At 38.2% G+C, this 13,326-nt stretch overlaps 1 protein-coding gene across 8 annotated transcripts in view; it reads left to right on the top strand.

Moving 5' to 3' along the window:
- tjp1.S (tight junction protein 1 S homeolog) overlaps positions 1-13,326 on the top strand; it is a 247,470-nt gene that overhangs the window by 164,981 nt on the left and 69,163 nt on the right. Inside the window, exon 1 of one of the 8 annotated variants that reach the window (XM_041586749.1) lies at positions 7,713-8,648. The exons of the other annotated variants lie outside the window; for them this stretch is intronic. Coding sequence (XP_041442683.1) covers positions 8,622-8,648 — 27 coding nt within the window. The 5' untranslated portion in view covers positions 7,713-8,621. Of the gene's footprint in view, positions 1-7,712; positions 8,649-13,326 lie in introns of those variants that run through there. 8 annotated transcript variants of the gene reach the window in all.

Raw genomic sequence — 13,326 nt, 5'->3', positions numbered from 1 at the left:
CTATAAGCAAGGCATTAGCCTTTTAATAAAGCAACCACTGAATATACAGTTATCACACCACGTCCAAGAATGTAGCACAGAAATATAGGATAAGAAATCTAGTGCTTATGTTGTAGCACACTTAAGCTTATATTAAGGTCTAGAGCTAAAAATGACTGTGGTGCTATAAGAAAAAACATGAGAATTCTCAGGCAAATATAATTTGCTGGTGAAGAGACAAAAAAACACTGTTTACAGCACTGCATATACTTTATAGTGCTATATGTGACTTAATAATTATAAGGCTGTTACTGTTTATACTGAGTATAAAAACCCATTATCCAACTGAGTTCTTAAAGGGCCACTGTACCATATTTTTAATATATAATTATTTCTCAGTTACTTTGCTTTCCTAGCTTCTATGAAGGTATAATTGTCCTTTAAGAAACCCAGGCAGTTGTTCTATAGTCTAACTAACACATGATGGAATACAAAGAACTGCATTTACAGTACATTGTCAAGTCCTTGTAAAATAAACCTATAGTGCGACTGTGTTAATTTGTTGGATGCACCGCTCCATGGCTGACTTGATTACGTGTGGGCTAGTTTGGTAATATGCTGCTAACCCCAACTAGGGTTTGAAAACATCTGTGGCAGGATATATAGTCAAGTTGCTTAGCTGACTTTCATGACAGATGGACTTGCCTTTTTACCATCCTATTTGGATTCTATATTTCCTAATTATAGAGATTAGAATTGTTGTCGTCTGATGTTAAAGGGAAACAACAGGGGCTTGAAGAGAACATGGTTTATAAGTTGCAGTTTGCAATACCAATGAAATATTAATTATTAAAGTGTTGCTGACACCTCTTAACGCACAGCAACATCAAATCACTAGTACACAAAATACCCAGAGGACTAACCATAATATAATTGAACAAATACTAAAAAACAAGTATTTAAGACTATGCAGTCCCATGAATAGTTACATGAAGATAATGTCACAATCAAAGAACAAATAAGAAGAAAGAAAGTAAAGTCAATGCACTCACTGTGTTTCTTTGACATAAATTTGACCCTATGGCATAAAAGAATTGAAAAAAAAAATAAAGACTGTAGATGCCAGTTGAGCCTGCTAAGCCTGTTTGCGCTTGGACTTTTCTTAATACAAAAACATTACACTTTTAAGGATAGGGCCAAACTATCCGTACCAAAACGGATTCTCCATAGGGCGAGAATCCGCTGTCCTGCTGCTCCCCTTGGTTTTCTTACTGTGGGTAGATTTTGGTGTGGAATGCAAAATTTTGCATTTTGGTGCCTAAATCTGCTCCGTCTGAAAACAATGCTTCCGGGTGCAGGCAGAGAGGAGAGGAAAAGCAGGGGTCTGTGTCTCTGCCCTAAGGAAAAAGTGGTTACAAAAGGTTTTCTTATCCCATTGCATCTTATCATTATGCAACTTTTACAGATAAGTAGAGTAAAAAAATGTCCTTTGGAAACTTTGATGGAATAAAATCATTGTTGTTTAGCTGCACCTCTACTTGTTTGGGTTAATATATATGCTGGTGCTTGCACTCAAACAATATTAACAATTAGTACTGCACACAACCAGTATGCAAAAATGGAATTAACCAGATTATATTCAACCATATGAACAGTATACTGTCTCTGCTGCAGATAAGTGTAAGGGTGGTGGCACACGGTGGTCATCAAGCGATAAATCTTTGCTACTGCAGGCGACTAGTCTTCCGAAATGCCTTCCCTCCACCAAGAACGTGAACCGCCGGCGGGATGGCATACGTATCGTTTCGGTTCTTCAACGTCGTCCAGAGTTGCCTCTGGGTTGGATAGGAGGGCTCATAGCAATGAATGGTACTGCTAAATTAAAATTGACTTCTAGTAAACACTAGGCAATGCAAATTGAAATCTGTGTGCATTTTGTGTATGAGGAACTTAAATTTGAGAAGTGTTTAAATGGAAATGTGCTTTTATAGAATAGAGTAAGCCTGGATTTATGGGGATACTCAGAAGTTTACCATCATACTCACAAAGGTTTACCAACATTTCTAAAAAAAAAAATTAAAAAAAAATTAATAGCAGTTGGTACTAAGGGTCAGGTGCCAACTCTATACATCACAATGATGCAACCTGCTAGAAGAATAGACATGACAAATTGAATATTTAAATGCAAGCTGGGAATCAGAAGCACATTAAAACTCTATGTGGAGTCCTAGTCCTGTGATGATATTAAAATAGCTTGTGATTCTTTTTAGCAGCCATGGTGTGTGAATGTCTTGACTTCACAGTTTAAACCTATTTGCAACAGCCATTGTCAAACAAAAACACATCTTTCAGTTTGTACATTTTCTCAAGGGTTCCTGTTCCAAAAAGAAAAAACATTCAAGCCTAGAACCTCTTGCACAAAACATGTTTTGTTCTTTTGTGTATTGAAAAAGGAGCAAATAAATGTGGCTGATTGGCATATAGTTGGCTATATCATTTATATAACCTAACAAAACAGATTTAAAATCTTAGCAATGCAGAGGTGATAAAATGGAGCTTATAACATTTGAAGCCCATAAAAAAAACAAATATGTATTTTGAATAGTATTATATTTTTTTTTATTGTTGTGTCATAAAAAACTACATATGCATAATTATATAGTGCATTGTTATTTTATTTTTGTTTGTGTGTAATTACATACCTGTGTCTGCTATCAGTTACCAAGCACTGCCACTACTTAAGTGAGGTTGCGTAACTTTGAGAGCCCACAAAATGTATTTTCGTCTCCCCACAGGTCAAAATCATGGGTCACCCATGATGTAAAAAATATCACAGGTCACCCATGATGCGCTAAAAAATAGTTTTGACCTGTGGATTCTGTGTGTTGCGGGTCACCTGAGGCCTCCCCTACAAAGCAAGTAGACTGGAGCCCCCCTCAGCTGCAGAGTCTGTTTCCTTTTTAGTTATGCCACTACTTGCCATCTGCTGAAGGTGGCTAGGAGTAATTTAGCAGGGGCATGTTATAGTAAATGATGACAGAAATAAAAATTAGCATTATTTACTAGTCATCCAAATGCTACATTAATCACTTTGCCTTGACAGATTTAAACATTAAGCACTGATTCCTCTTTACAGGAGGGTGTTCCGTCAGAATGAGGAATACCTGATTATTTGACATGTATATATTTTTATAGTGATAGTGGGTATATTATTATAGAATGAGAGTGTGACTGAGATAACAGACAATAACTAATGGCTACCATACAAGGTACTGAGCCTTTGGTGACAATTTGTAGTAAATTATATGCAGAAATATAACATCATCCTCGCCATCATCATTTATTTATACAGCGCCAGCATGCTACGCAGCATTTACATGAATTTTTGACAATCAATGATTTAACTAACAAAGGTTATATAGGATCAGAGGGCCCTGCTCATAATATCAAGGGTAATGTAGGAAGAAAGGGAAAAATGGACTGGTAAAGTGAAACATTTTTAATTTTTTAATTCTTTATACAAATGTGCTGAGGTTACAACAGTTTTACGTCTAGTGCAACGCTTATTTACATAGGTCAGTAAAGGGTCTGTCTACAAATGGCAGTGGTCTTCCTGACATTAAAGGGATTGTTCACCTTTGAGTTACGGTAGCTTTTAGTATGACCTAGAGCAGTGGTCCCCAACCAGTAACTCGTGAGCAACATGTTGCTCTCCAACCCAATGGATGTTGCTCTCAGTGTCCTCATAGCAGGGGCTTATTTTTGAAATCCAGGCTTGGAAGCAAGTTTTAATTGCATAAAAACTAAGTATAGTGTCAAGTAGAGCCTCCTGTAGGCTGCCAGTCCACATAGGGGCTACTAAATAGCCAATCACATCCTTTATTTGGCACCCAAATGGGCTATTTCATGCTTGTGTTGCTCTCTAACTCTTTTTACATTTGAAAGTGGCTCACAGCTAAAAAAGTTGGGGACCCTTGACCTAGAGAGTGATATTCTGAGACAACATGCATTTAGTTTTCATTTTTTATTATTTGTGGTTTTTGTGTTATTTAGCTTTTTATTCAGCAGTTTCAACAATCTGGTTGCTTGGGTGCAGGCGAGAGATGAGTAATAAAAAGTAGCAATAAAAATATATTTGTAGCGTACAAATTTAAAATCTGTAAAGAGTCAGAAAATAATTAAAAAAATATAAAATAAAAATAATAATGCAGACCAATTAAAAAGCTGCTTAGAATTGGCCATTCTATAACATAGTAAAAGAAAATTTAAAGGTGAACCACCCCTTTAACTAAAGGTATGAGCTGACAATTCACCGCTTGAATAACTGAGACTCGTGAAATATGTTGTGTACTTAATTGTTGAATACCCACACCTGAATAGCCACAATAATTGGTAATTGCAAGGTTGAGCTGGTCACTGAGCATTAAATTGAGATCTCTAGAAATTCACTGGTGGAAGATTTTATTTTCAACAATGGTGTTTACACTATTAGCTAGAATTTCCACAGTGGTGACCCTCCTGATTCATTAATTAAACAGAGTTGGGTGAGAATTGTTAGGGTCACCTTCCTGTCAGTAAGTGCAAATAAGTGAAAAATAAATTCAAATCAATAAACCAAGTTTCATTCATGTAGAGACCAAAGATAAGACAGGAACAGGAGTCAGGAAATAACTAGCTACGGGTTCCTGGTTTCTAGCTATGGGTTACTGGCTCACACAAGTTAGACTATTTTCATGGAGTTATTGCATATGCACGATTTACACAAATGTATTCAAATTTGCTCTGCTTCAGTCAAAGCAACAAATTAAAGGGTTTTCTTTTTTATTTCAATTTACAATTGTACTAGTTTCCAGTACAGGTATGGTATCTGTTACCCGGAAACCCATTATGCCGAAAGCTCAGAATTATGGAAAGGCTGTCTCCTATAGTTTCCATTATATTCAAATAACCCACATTCTAAAAAATGATTTCCCTTTTCTCTGTAATAATAAAACAGTACATTGTACTTGATCCCAACTAATATATAATTAATCCTTATTGGAAGCAAAACCAGCCTATTGGGTTTATTTAATGTTTACATGATTTTCTAGTAGACATAAGGTAGGAAGGCCCAAATTACTGAAGATTTGTTATCTGGAAACCCCCAGGTCCTAAGCAGTCTGGATAACGGTCCCATACGTGTACTAATTATTGGTGAACATTAAGTTCTGGATTAGGGCAAATATTGCTATTTTACATGATTAAATTCCTGAAAAATTTGCATTAGTAAGTTCCTCAAACGTATCTTTTTACTGCTGCCAAAGACTTACTTATGCTGCAAATCACAGATCTGGTCCGACAAACTGATTCCAGCATGATTCAGCAATTCCTTTGCATGGTACTGCGGAAACTGTTAGCACTTTATAAATATTTGTTACTGTGATAAAAACACCTATTAGTGAAAACTAGTTATTAAACATTCACTTCCTTTTGGAACATGCTATGACAGTTCCCCTTTAAGCATTCCCTTGAAGACAGACATTACTTGCCCACAGAATACTTTCCCTTTTTGTGGCCCGCAGTGTGCAATTCTCAGCCAAGCCTGCTATAATATGAACTACAGTTGATACAAGGATGAAAAGTAAAAATGGTTGTCACATGGCTTGTAAACAGTTAGTGGTAATGTATGTCCCTAAAGTGTTTCAAAATGTTTCTTTAGTTACATTTCCACAAGTTGTAAACACAGTTACTCTTGCCAGGAAGTTACAGAACTACTGGCATAGAAAGCTATGGAGGTTATTCAACAAGCCAGAGATCCATGCCCTGTTTAAAAATATTTTCCAGCAACATGCCCCATCTGTTTCACTTTTGTATTATTAATATTATTATTACTCTGTATATTATACAGAGTAACTTAATGAAATTAACATAATTTGTTTGCATTTGTTAAGGGGATTACCTGTCAATATGTAAACATGGAATAATAAGTGGAGTGTCCCAACGAGGACAAACTGCATTCCTATTTTATAGCAACCCAAAACTATTCCTGGAGCTTCTTTGGGACTTTGGCAACATTGACACATGCTCTATAAGTTTTTATCTATTCTTTTGGATAGTGATGATTCTTAAATAACTGATAGTAATGAATTTACTGTGGTGTGAACACAAATTATAATCAGTTTTACCTCAGTGCCACTATCTCTAAAAGAGGAAAAGCAGAAAGCTTGTAGCAAATTAGAATATAATGTGTTAGTGTGATAAGGCTACAAAATTGCAGCCCATAGGTCACCATATATTAAGAATATGTGCCTAGCTATTAGTGCATTGCAAAGGTTGCTCTGTGGCTTGCTTGGGATTAAAACATTTTGCACAAGAATTCTGAGAAGCGTACATGAAAGCTGTCATGAGCAGGTATGAACTCCGGTCATAAGCCAGGTGTGAACTTAAAGGAGCAGTAACATCAAAAAACAAAAGTGTTTTAAAGTATTAAAAATAATAATGCAGTGTTGCCCTGCTGTGTTTGCTTCAGAAACATTACTATAGTTTATATAAATATGTAGCTGTGTAGCAATGGGGGCAGCCAAGGAGAAACGGCTCAGGTTACACAGCAGATAAGCTCTGTAGAACATAATGGTAACTGTATTGTAGGTTGTGCATTCATTTTGGTTTTCATTTTGGATTATTATTGCTTTAAATCCTGGTAAAATAACAAAATAAATCTATATACTATAACCATATGCTTTTATTTTCTTATTACTTCTACTTTTCTGGTGTAAACAAATGATTAGGATGTGAGGTTGAAATATAATACAACAATGGGAGTTTTTTTAAACCAATAACATGATGGGATAATTCTGAGTGGGGGAAAACATGCTCAAAATCAGTGCCCATTGTATGGAAGTCATCTGCAAGGTGCAGTTGCTTGTCAGGTACTCAAACGTGACAGTCAGCATTTTAAGACAACAAATGCCTGTTAATGCTTGCAGGTATTTCCATACAAGTAAACGGTGGTGATTTTAAGCATTTTGTCCCCCCCCATCCCAGTGGGGACAAAAAACAGCTAGTGTGTCACTGTCTGAGCTAAAATAATGAGGGAAAGAAATCACCCAAAATTACCCGAAAAAAGCTACACAAACACACACACACACACATATATATATATATATATAGGTAAAGGATCCCTTATTCCGGAAACCCGATATCCAGAAAGCTCCGAATTACGGAATGGCTCCCATAGACTCCATTTTATCCAAATAATCCAAATTTTTAAAAATGATTTCCTTTTTCTCTGTAATAATAAAACAGTAGATTGTACTTGATCTCAACTAAGATATAATTAATCCTTATTGGAAGCAAACCCAGCCTTTTGGGTTTATTTAATGTTTACATGAATTTCTAGTAGACTTAAGGCCGGAAGACACAAATTTTGGAAAGATCCTTTATCCGGAAAACCCCAGGTCCCGAGCATTCTAGATAACAGGTCCCATACCTGTATATATATATAATATAATATATGTGTGTGTGTGTGTGTGTGTGTGTATTGCATATGTATATCTGTGCCTGCAACTTTTTCAGAATTAAAGTAAATTCCCTAATTATCAACACAGTACTAAAATCAATGTAAGCTAAAGCAAATACTTTTTTTTATGTTTTCCCCTTAAAATTCACATAAACAACATATAAGTTAAATGATCCCCATTGGCAAATAATGTATCCAAAGCAAAATGTGTGGCAGGTAAGCGATGTATCCAGGGCAGTTGTGCCCAATGAGTATATCCAGGTTAATAACTGTGCTATATATATATATATATCCATGGCAGCCTGTGCTTCAGTTCACTGTATCCAGTTGCACAATGTATATCCAGTGCAGGATTTGTCTAAGCAGCAGTCGGTTTGTTTCCTCAGCTGTATGAAAGCAATAGATCCACTGCAGATACTCGCACTAAAGCAGCAATATACTCCAAGCAGACTTTGTACTAGCAGGGCAATGCAGCCAGTGAACTTGTTGTGCCACTGCCCTCTCCCATGGAATCCAGGCAGGACGGGTCTGCGGAATGTACAGACTAACGGGGGCATCTTGCTCAGTGTTACAAAGTATCGCGTTTGATATATGGGCAAATATACACAATATTCCCCTTCATTGTGTTTCCGAGCACTGTTTGTAAACATCCTAGAGGAAAAGCAGACCGGACGCAGGGAGAAGTAGTACAGGATGCGCACTGTGCGTATGCTACTCCCCTCTCACAGGGAGTGGTCTCTCCCTGGCGGCCATGTCCGCGGTTGCTTGGAGAAGGGAGGAGGCGGAGGAGGGAAGGGAATAGACGTACAGTATAGCCGGGCTGCGCTGCCATTGCACTGTAGAGCCGAGCGCTGGGAGAAGTGCGAAGTGGAGGCGCGACTGAGCGCTGCCATTTCAGGAAAGAAGTCCTTGGAGCGGCCACGGGACTGAGCTGGAATAAGGGAAGTAAGAAAGAAACTTTTGGGCTGCCTCCCGGTTACTCTGCCCTCAGCGGCTGTTGCTTTCTCTTCCGTGAAAGTTCCGTTCCCCCGCCCCGCTGGGACATGAGCCTCCGGCTGGTGTGAGGGCCGGGGGAGCCGCTCGTCTGGGGACTCATACTGACACCGGCCCTCCAGGGAAAGGGGGCTGAGTGCGGGGAATCAAGATGTCGTCTAGAGCGGCTGCCAATAAGGTAAGTGAGGCTGCTGGTGGGGGTAGAGATCGTGCGACTGTAGTGAGGGAACGGGGGTTACTACCTGCGGCTGCTGCTGGGGGCACAAAGATCCCATTCTCCCGACAGCACTTGAATCCTTCTCAGTGTAGCGCCTGCATAGTGTGTGGGGCAGCAGCATAGCATAGAGGCAGAGAGGTCACATATGCGGCCCCCCTTCTCCTGTTTCCCTCCCAGCATCCCTCTATAGTGTCCCTCTCTATAGTATCCCTCTATAGTGGAGCTGCAAGTTTTGCTTCTGCCACAGATGGAGGGCTGCACACTGCACTTCACCTCTCACAGGGCCACAAACACACACTGTCAACAACCTCTCATTCTGTTCACATGCTGCTTGTAAACTACAACTCCCACAATTCCTCCTTAACCTCAGTATGTAAGTGTTGCCAGGAGCTTTCTTTTCACTAACCACCTGAAAGTCTCAGTCTGAAGAGGTGCATTTGGCTTTTGTTTTGTTTTTTGCACAGAACTATTTTGTTGAATAGATTGTTAGCTCTGTTGAGTAGGGCCCCGTCTTCCACCTGTATCGCTTAGTATGTGTATGGTTTTTTTTGTATAAACCCTTCTATTGTACATGGCTGCAGTATATGTTGGCGCATTATTAATAAATAAAATAATAATAATAATGCATGTTTCATCTCCAGTGCAGTGTACATGGGGGCTGGTGCAAACCATAGTGTCATGGAAAACATATTGTGCTGGGAACAGACCGCTCTAGGGTGCTCCCTGCTCCTCATATTTGTTTAAGAGCACGATAGTTGCGTTTGGTGCGTTTCTCAGATGGAAGCCAACCGTGAATAGATGTTACATTGTGGGAAATTCATGGTGTTGAGAGCGTAGTGGAATGTCTGGTATTGATCTGCATTGCAGCTTGAATAGCAGAGTTGCAGATATTCTCCTTATCAGAAGGGTGGGTTAGCTTTGGTGATCTGCTTGTATAACCTTTAGCTACAGTGTTCAGCTCGTCCTTTATATACGCTTGTACTTGGATTTCTCATTTAGGGACACTATGAATTATTCCCCTTTAGCCCAAGGCCTGCTCTGCCTCTTTCAAGGATTTTATACTATGATAGAAATAAACACGCTGCTGATTGGACTTCTGATTATCTGGGAATGCCATGACTGAATATCTATACAGCCAAAGATTCATATATACTGTTTATAGGCTTGTGTCACATTTATACATTTTTTTTTTAAATCAAATAGTGTGTATTTTCACTGGCATTTTTGGACTTCAGATTTATGAGAGTGTGAGAATCTGGTCTAACGGTCACGTCATACATTACACATGGTTTTGGTGTGACTCTGTCCAGTGTGTAATGCAGAGGAATGAGAAAAAATAATTGTTAGTGTAACTAATAAGAACATCATCCTACTTGTTGCACTGAAAACAATACCCTGTTCAGTTCTCAGTGTCACTTCAAGGAGATAATAGAGAAGGGTGCAAGTGTTTGTTTCACTTTTTACCATAGACAAAGTCTGTAGAACCTGATCCAACCCTCCAAACTGATAGGATCTGAGTTGTGTAGTGTGGACTGAGCCATCACAAGCCCATAGATGTTGATGGTGGTGACTTTCTCCTCACTTGATGGACAATTTTGGTCCCTCTAAAATAGTATGAAATAGATAAATATGAAAAAAGGGGAATTTCTGTACCTGTGCCTGGTATGAGTCACTAGCAAAGTATTTTGTGTGCTGGAGCCGTGTGAATTTGTTCTAAACTCTGAAGGTCACACATTTTATTTCAAACACTGAAATAGATGCTTAACAGAATGGTGATGAGGAACGAATTGTTGTGAGGACTCTTGCTCACTCTAATATATTGCGCAGTACAGTGGAACACAACTTTGAGTTTCAGAGTCATTTCCATTGGCAGTGTGTGCTCACCGGAGCTCCACCTCAGTTGTTGCCATCCTCTGTGCTGGATGTGTGTATTGGGGGGAGGGGTGAGAATGGCCTGGGATCTCTGTTTCCTTACCTCCTCCTCCTGACACAAGATGCAGAGGGAGTGGAAGGGAGGGGACCATCCTGTTGGGAAGAAACAGGAGAGGAATCTAGCTTCATCAACTCTACATGCAATTTATATAGACCTCGGAGTCTGTTGAAATTAAAGGGGTCCTGCTCCCTAATTCTGTTGTTGCACAATGAAATTAAACCTGATTCTAAGCAGTTCTCCAATGTATTTATTCATCCTGAAACATATTTTAAATGTAACTGCCATTGAAAGCCTTATGTGCCTGTTAAGATTCTCCGCACTCCTGGCTTTTACTCCGGAAATAATGTAGCCGAAGCAGATCATTCTTAAAACCTGTAGGGGAACTCATTTCTGCTACATTGTTTTAAGAGTCGGAAGAGAGAACATGGATTTTACTTGCATTTTCAGATTTATTAAGCTTCGAGATGTTTTTTTACACCAAAAATACACCATCTACAACCTGTCGTGGTAATGTAGAAGTCAATAGCAAAGGTACTGTGAATGATTTAAAGATGTTAAAAGCCTTCATGATGTTCGGGTTTTGCTAGAAAACTTGATCAATTTGAGTGATTCCAGTTTTTTTTTTCTCCGAAAATAAGTTTGAGTTTTTGGGTTGTTAACCCCCAGCTTGCTGATTCAAGTCTTTTCCTTCAAGGTTTTTCTTAAATTAGAAACTATTCAAGTTGTGAGTTCATTCGAGGTCTAAAAAAGTTTACATAACTCTAGAATTAGACCTTTGATAAATAACCCCCATAAATATTGAACATTTGTAATTTAACATAAATTTCTTAGAATTTTGAGATTTTTGTGCATAATTGCCTTTTATACTCTTGTTATCATTAATATCTTATGTCTTTAGGATACAGTATGTTTTGAATACTGTTAGATCAGTCTCAGGAAAGTAAATGCAGGTGTATGTGTGTGGGTGTATTCAAACTTGCTCTATCTGCTGTTCAAGTGCAAAATAGCCTGAAGGTATGGGTGGAGGACACTTCTGATGAGTTAATATGTAATATTTAATAAGTGTAGGAGCTTATTGACCTGTTTGGCTTAGTCAGAGATGATATCATCAGCTGGAAGTTGTACATAGGGATGATCAGTTTGAGTGCTGTGCGCTGTTGCAAGTGGAGTTTCTGTACAGAATGAAACTCGGCAGTTTCGATGGAGAGCCAGGCTCTGGTATGTGCACATAGTAAAGTACTGCTGATAAGAGAGAACACTCCTTGTTTTCTGTCCGACATTTATATAACTATTAACATGGTAAGGGCATACCTGGACAATACATGCTAAAATATAATTTAAAATTGTTTCCTGATTATTAAAATATCCAATAAATGAGTTTAGGTTCCTCTTTGGAGTAAGCATTGATATATTTTATTATTTTTAGTGACTTGTGATTCTTTCACAAAGAGACAACAAATTTTACTACTCAGAATGAAAATATATAAATATAAAGCAAAAAAGCAAACGTCCTGTAACAAGGCAAGGTTAACATTACTGGCATTTAGACTAAATATAGACTAGTGATTAGAGATTTAGAGGCTGACATTCCATTAAAGACATTTGCAGTTTTGCTCTTATTTTTACTTAAAATTATATTCCTTATTTAAATTAAACTCAGAATTGGTGTATTTGTGTGGATCCTGCAGCTATGTTTTGCAAAGTGCATTACCCCCTTTTTTGTCCCAAAGTAGCCATACCTGTTCAAGAATGCAAAGAATTAGAAACATACAAAGATATTTGCTTATCAGATTTCTGTGAGATAAGCTTGCAACAGCCACACTGGGCTGATTCTCACTCAGCGGGCCGACAATCAGCCCCTACACTCGAACCTGCTCTCTTCTGTGCCTGCACAGCTGCATTGGCTGTATTTCTGCATACTGACACATTTTTGCACCGAAATCTACACTATGTGCCTGTGCAGTGGTTCTAGGTGTGGGCACAGAAGAGCATTGATTCAAGCAAAGGGGCTGTTTATCAGCCTGCATTTATCCATACAATTATAATTAGCCCAGTATGGTGTGGACTACACATGCACTACTCACTTCTGTAGGGCGTCAATTTCCGATCTAACCATTCACTCATCTTTATAGAACCCAAAAAATATTTGTTCTGGTGCAATTGATAACTTGGTTTGGTGTTAAATTTAATTATTTTATTATTTTCCATCCCGGAAATGTATTTGCTGCACTTCCCCCTTGGTTATATCTGTGCATTCTGGCCATTTCCTTGTGAGATAAAGAGTTACTTTGCTCTAAATAGCTACTGTGTATAACAACAATGTTTGGCATAACAAACACATGAAAACACTTTTCACCTATTCAAAACTACCACACTGAACTGTAATGAAATACACATTCTGATACATAAATGATAACAATCAAATCCACACTTGAAATAAATGTCCCCTGGGTATATTGTCCACCATCAACACCGTAATACAACACATAACGATTTGGAGGAAACAATGGTATCAAATGGTAAACTGTAATTGGACAGCTCCTTACAGAACAAGAAAGGTCTTATAGATACTGTGGAGCACTAAAGTGTGTGTGTGTGTTTTACCTTCCTGATTTCACTAATTTATTTCATACTTTTTCATACTTACAAAATGTATCTTTGGGTCTGAATTAAAAGTGTTTTGCAAAAAAGAGTGAGCTAAAATTC

Source organism: Xenopus laevis, chromosome 3L, assembly GCF_017654675.1.
Source record: "Xenopus laevis strain J_2021 chromosome 3L, Xenopus_laevis_v10.1, whole genome shotgun sequence".
NCBI classification, from domain to species: Eukaryota; Metazoa; Chordata; class Amphibia; order Anura; family Pipidae; genus Xenopus; species Xenopus laevis.
The sequence above is the reverse complement of the archived record's forward strand: the minus strand, read 5'-3'. Positions and strand labels throughout refer to the sequence as shown.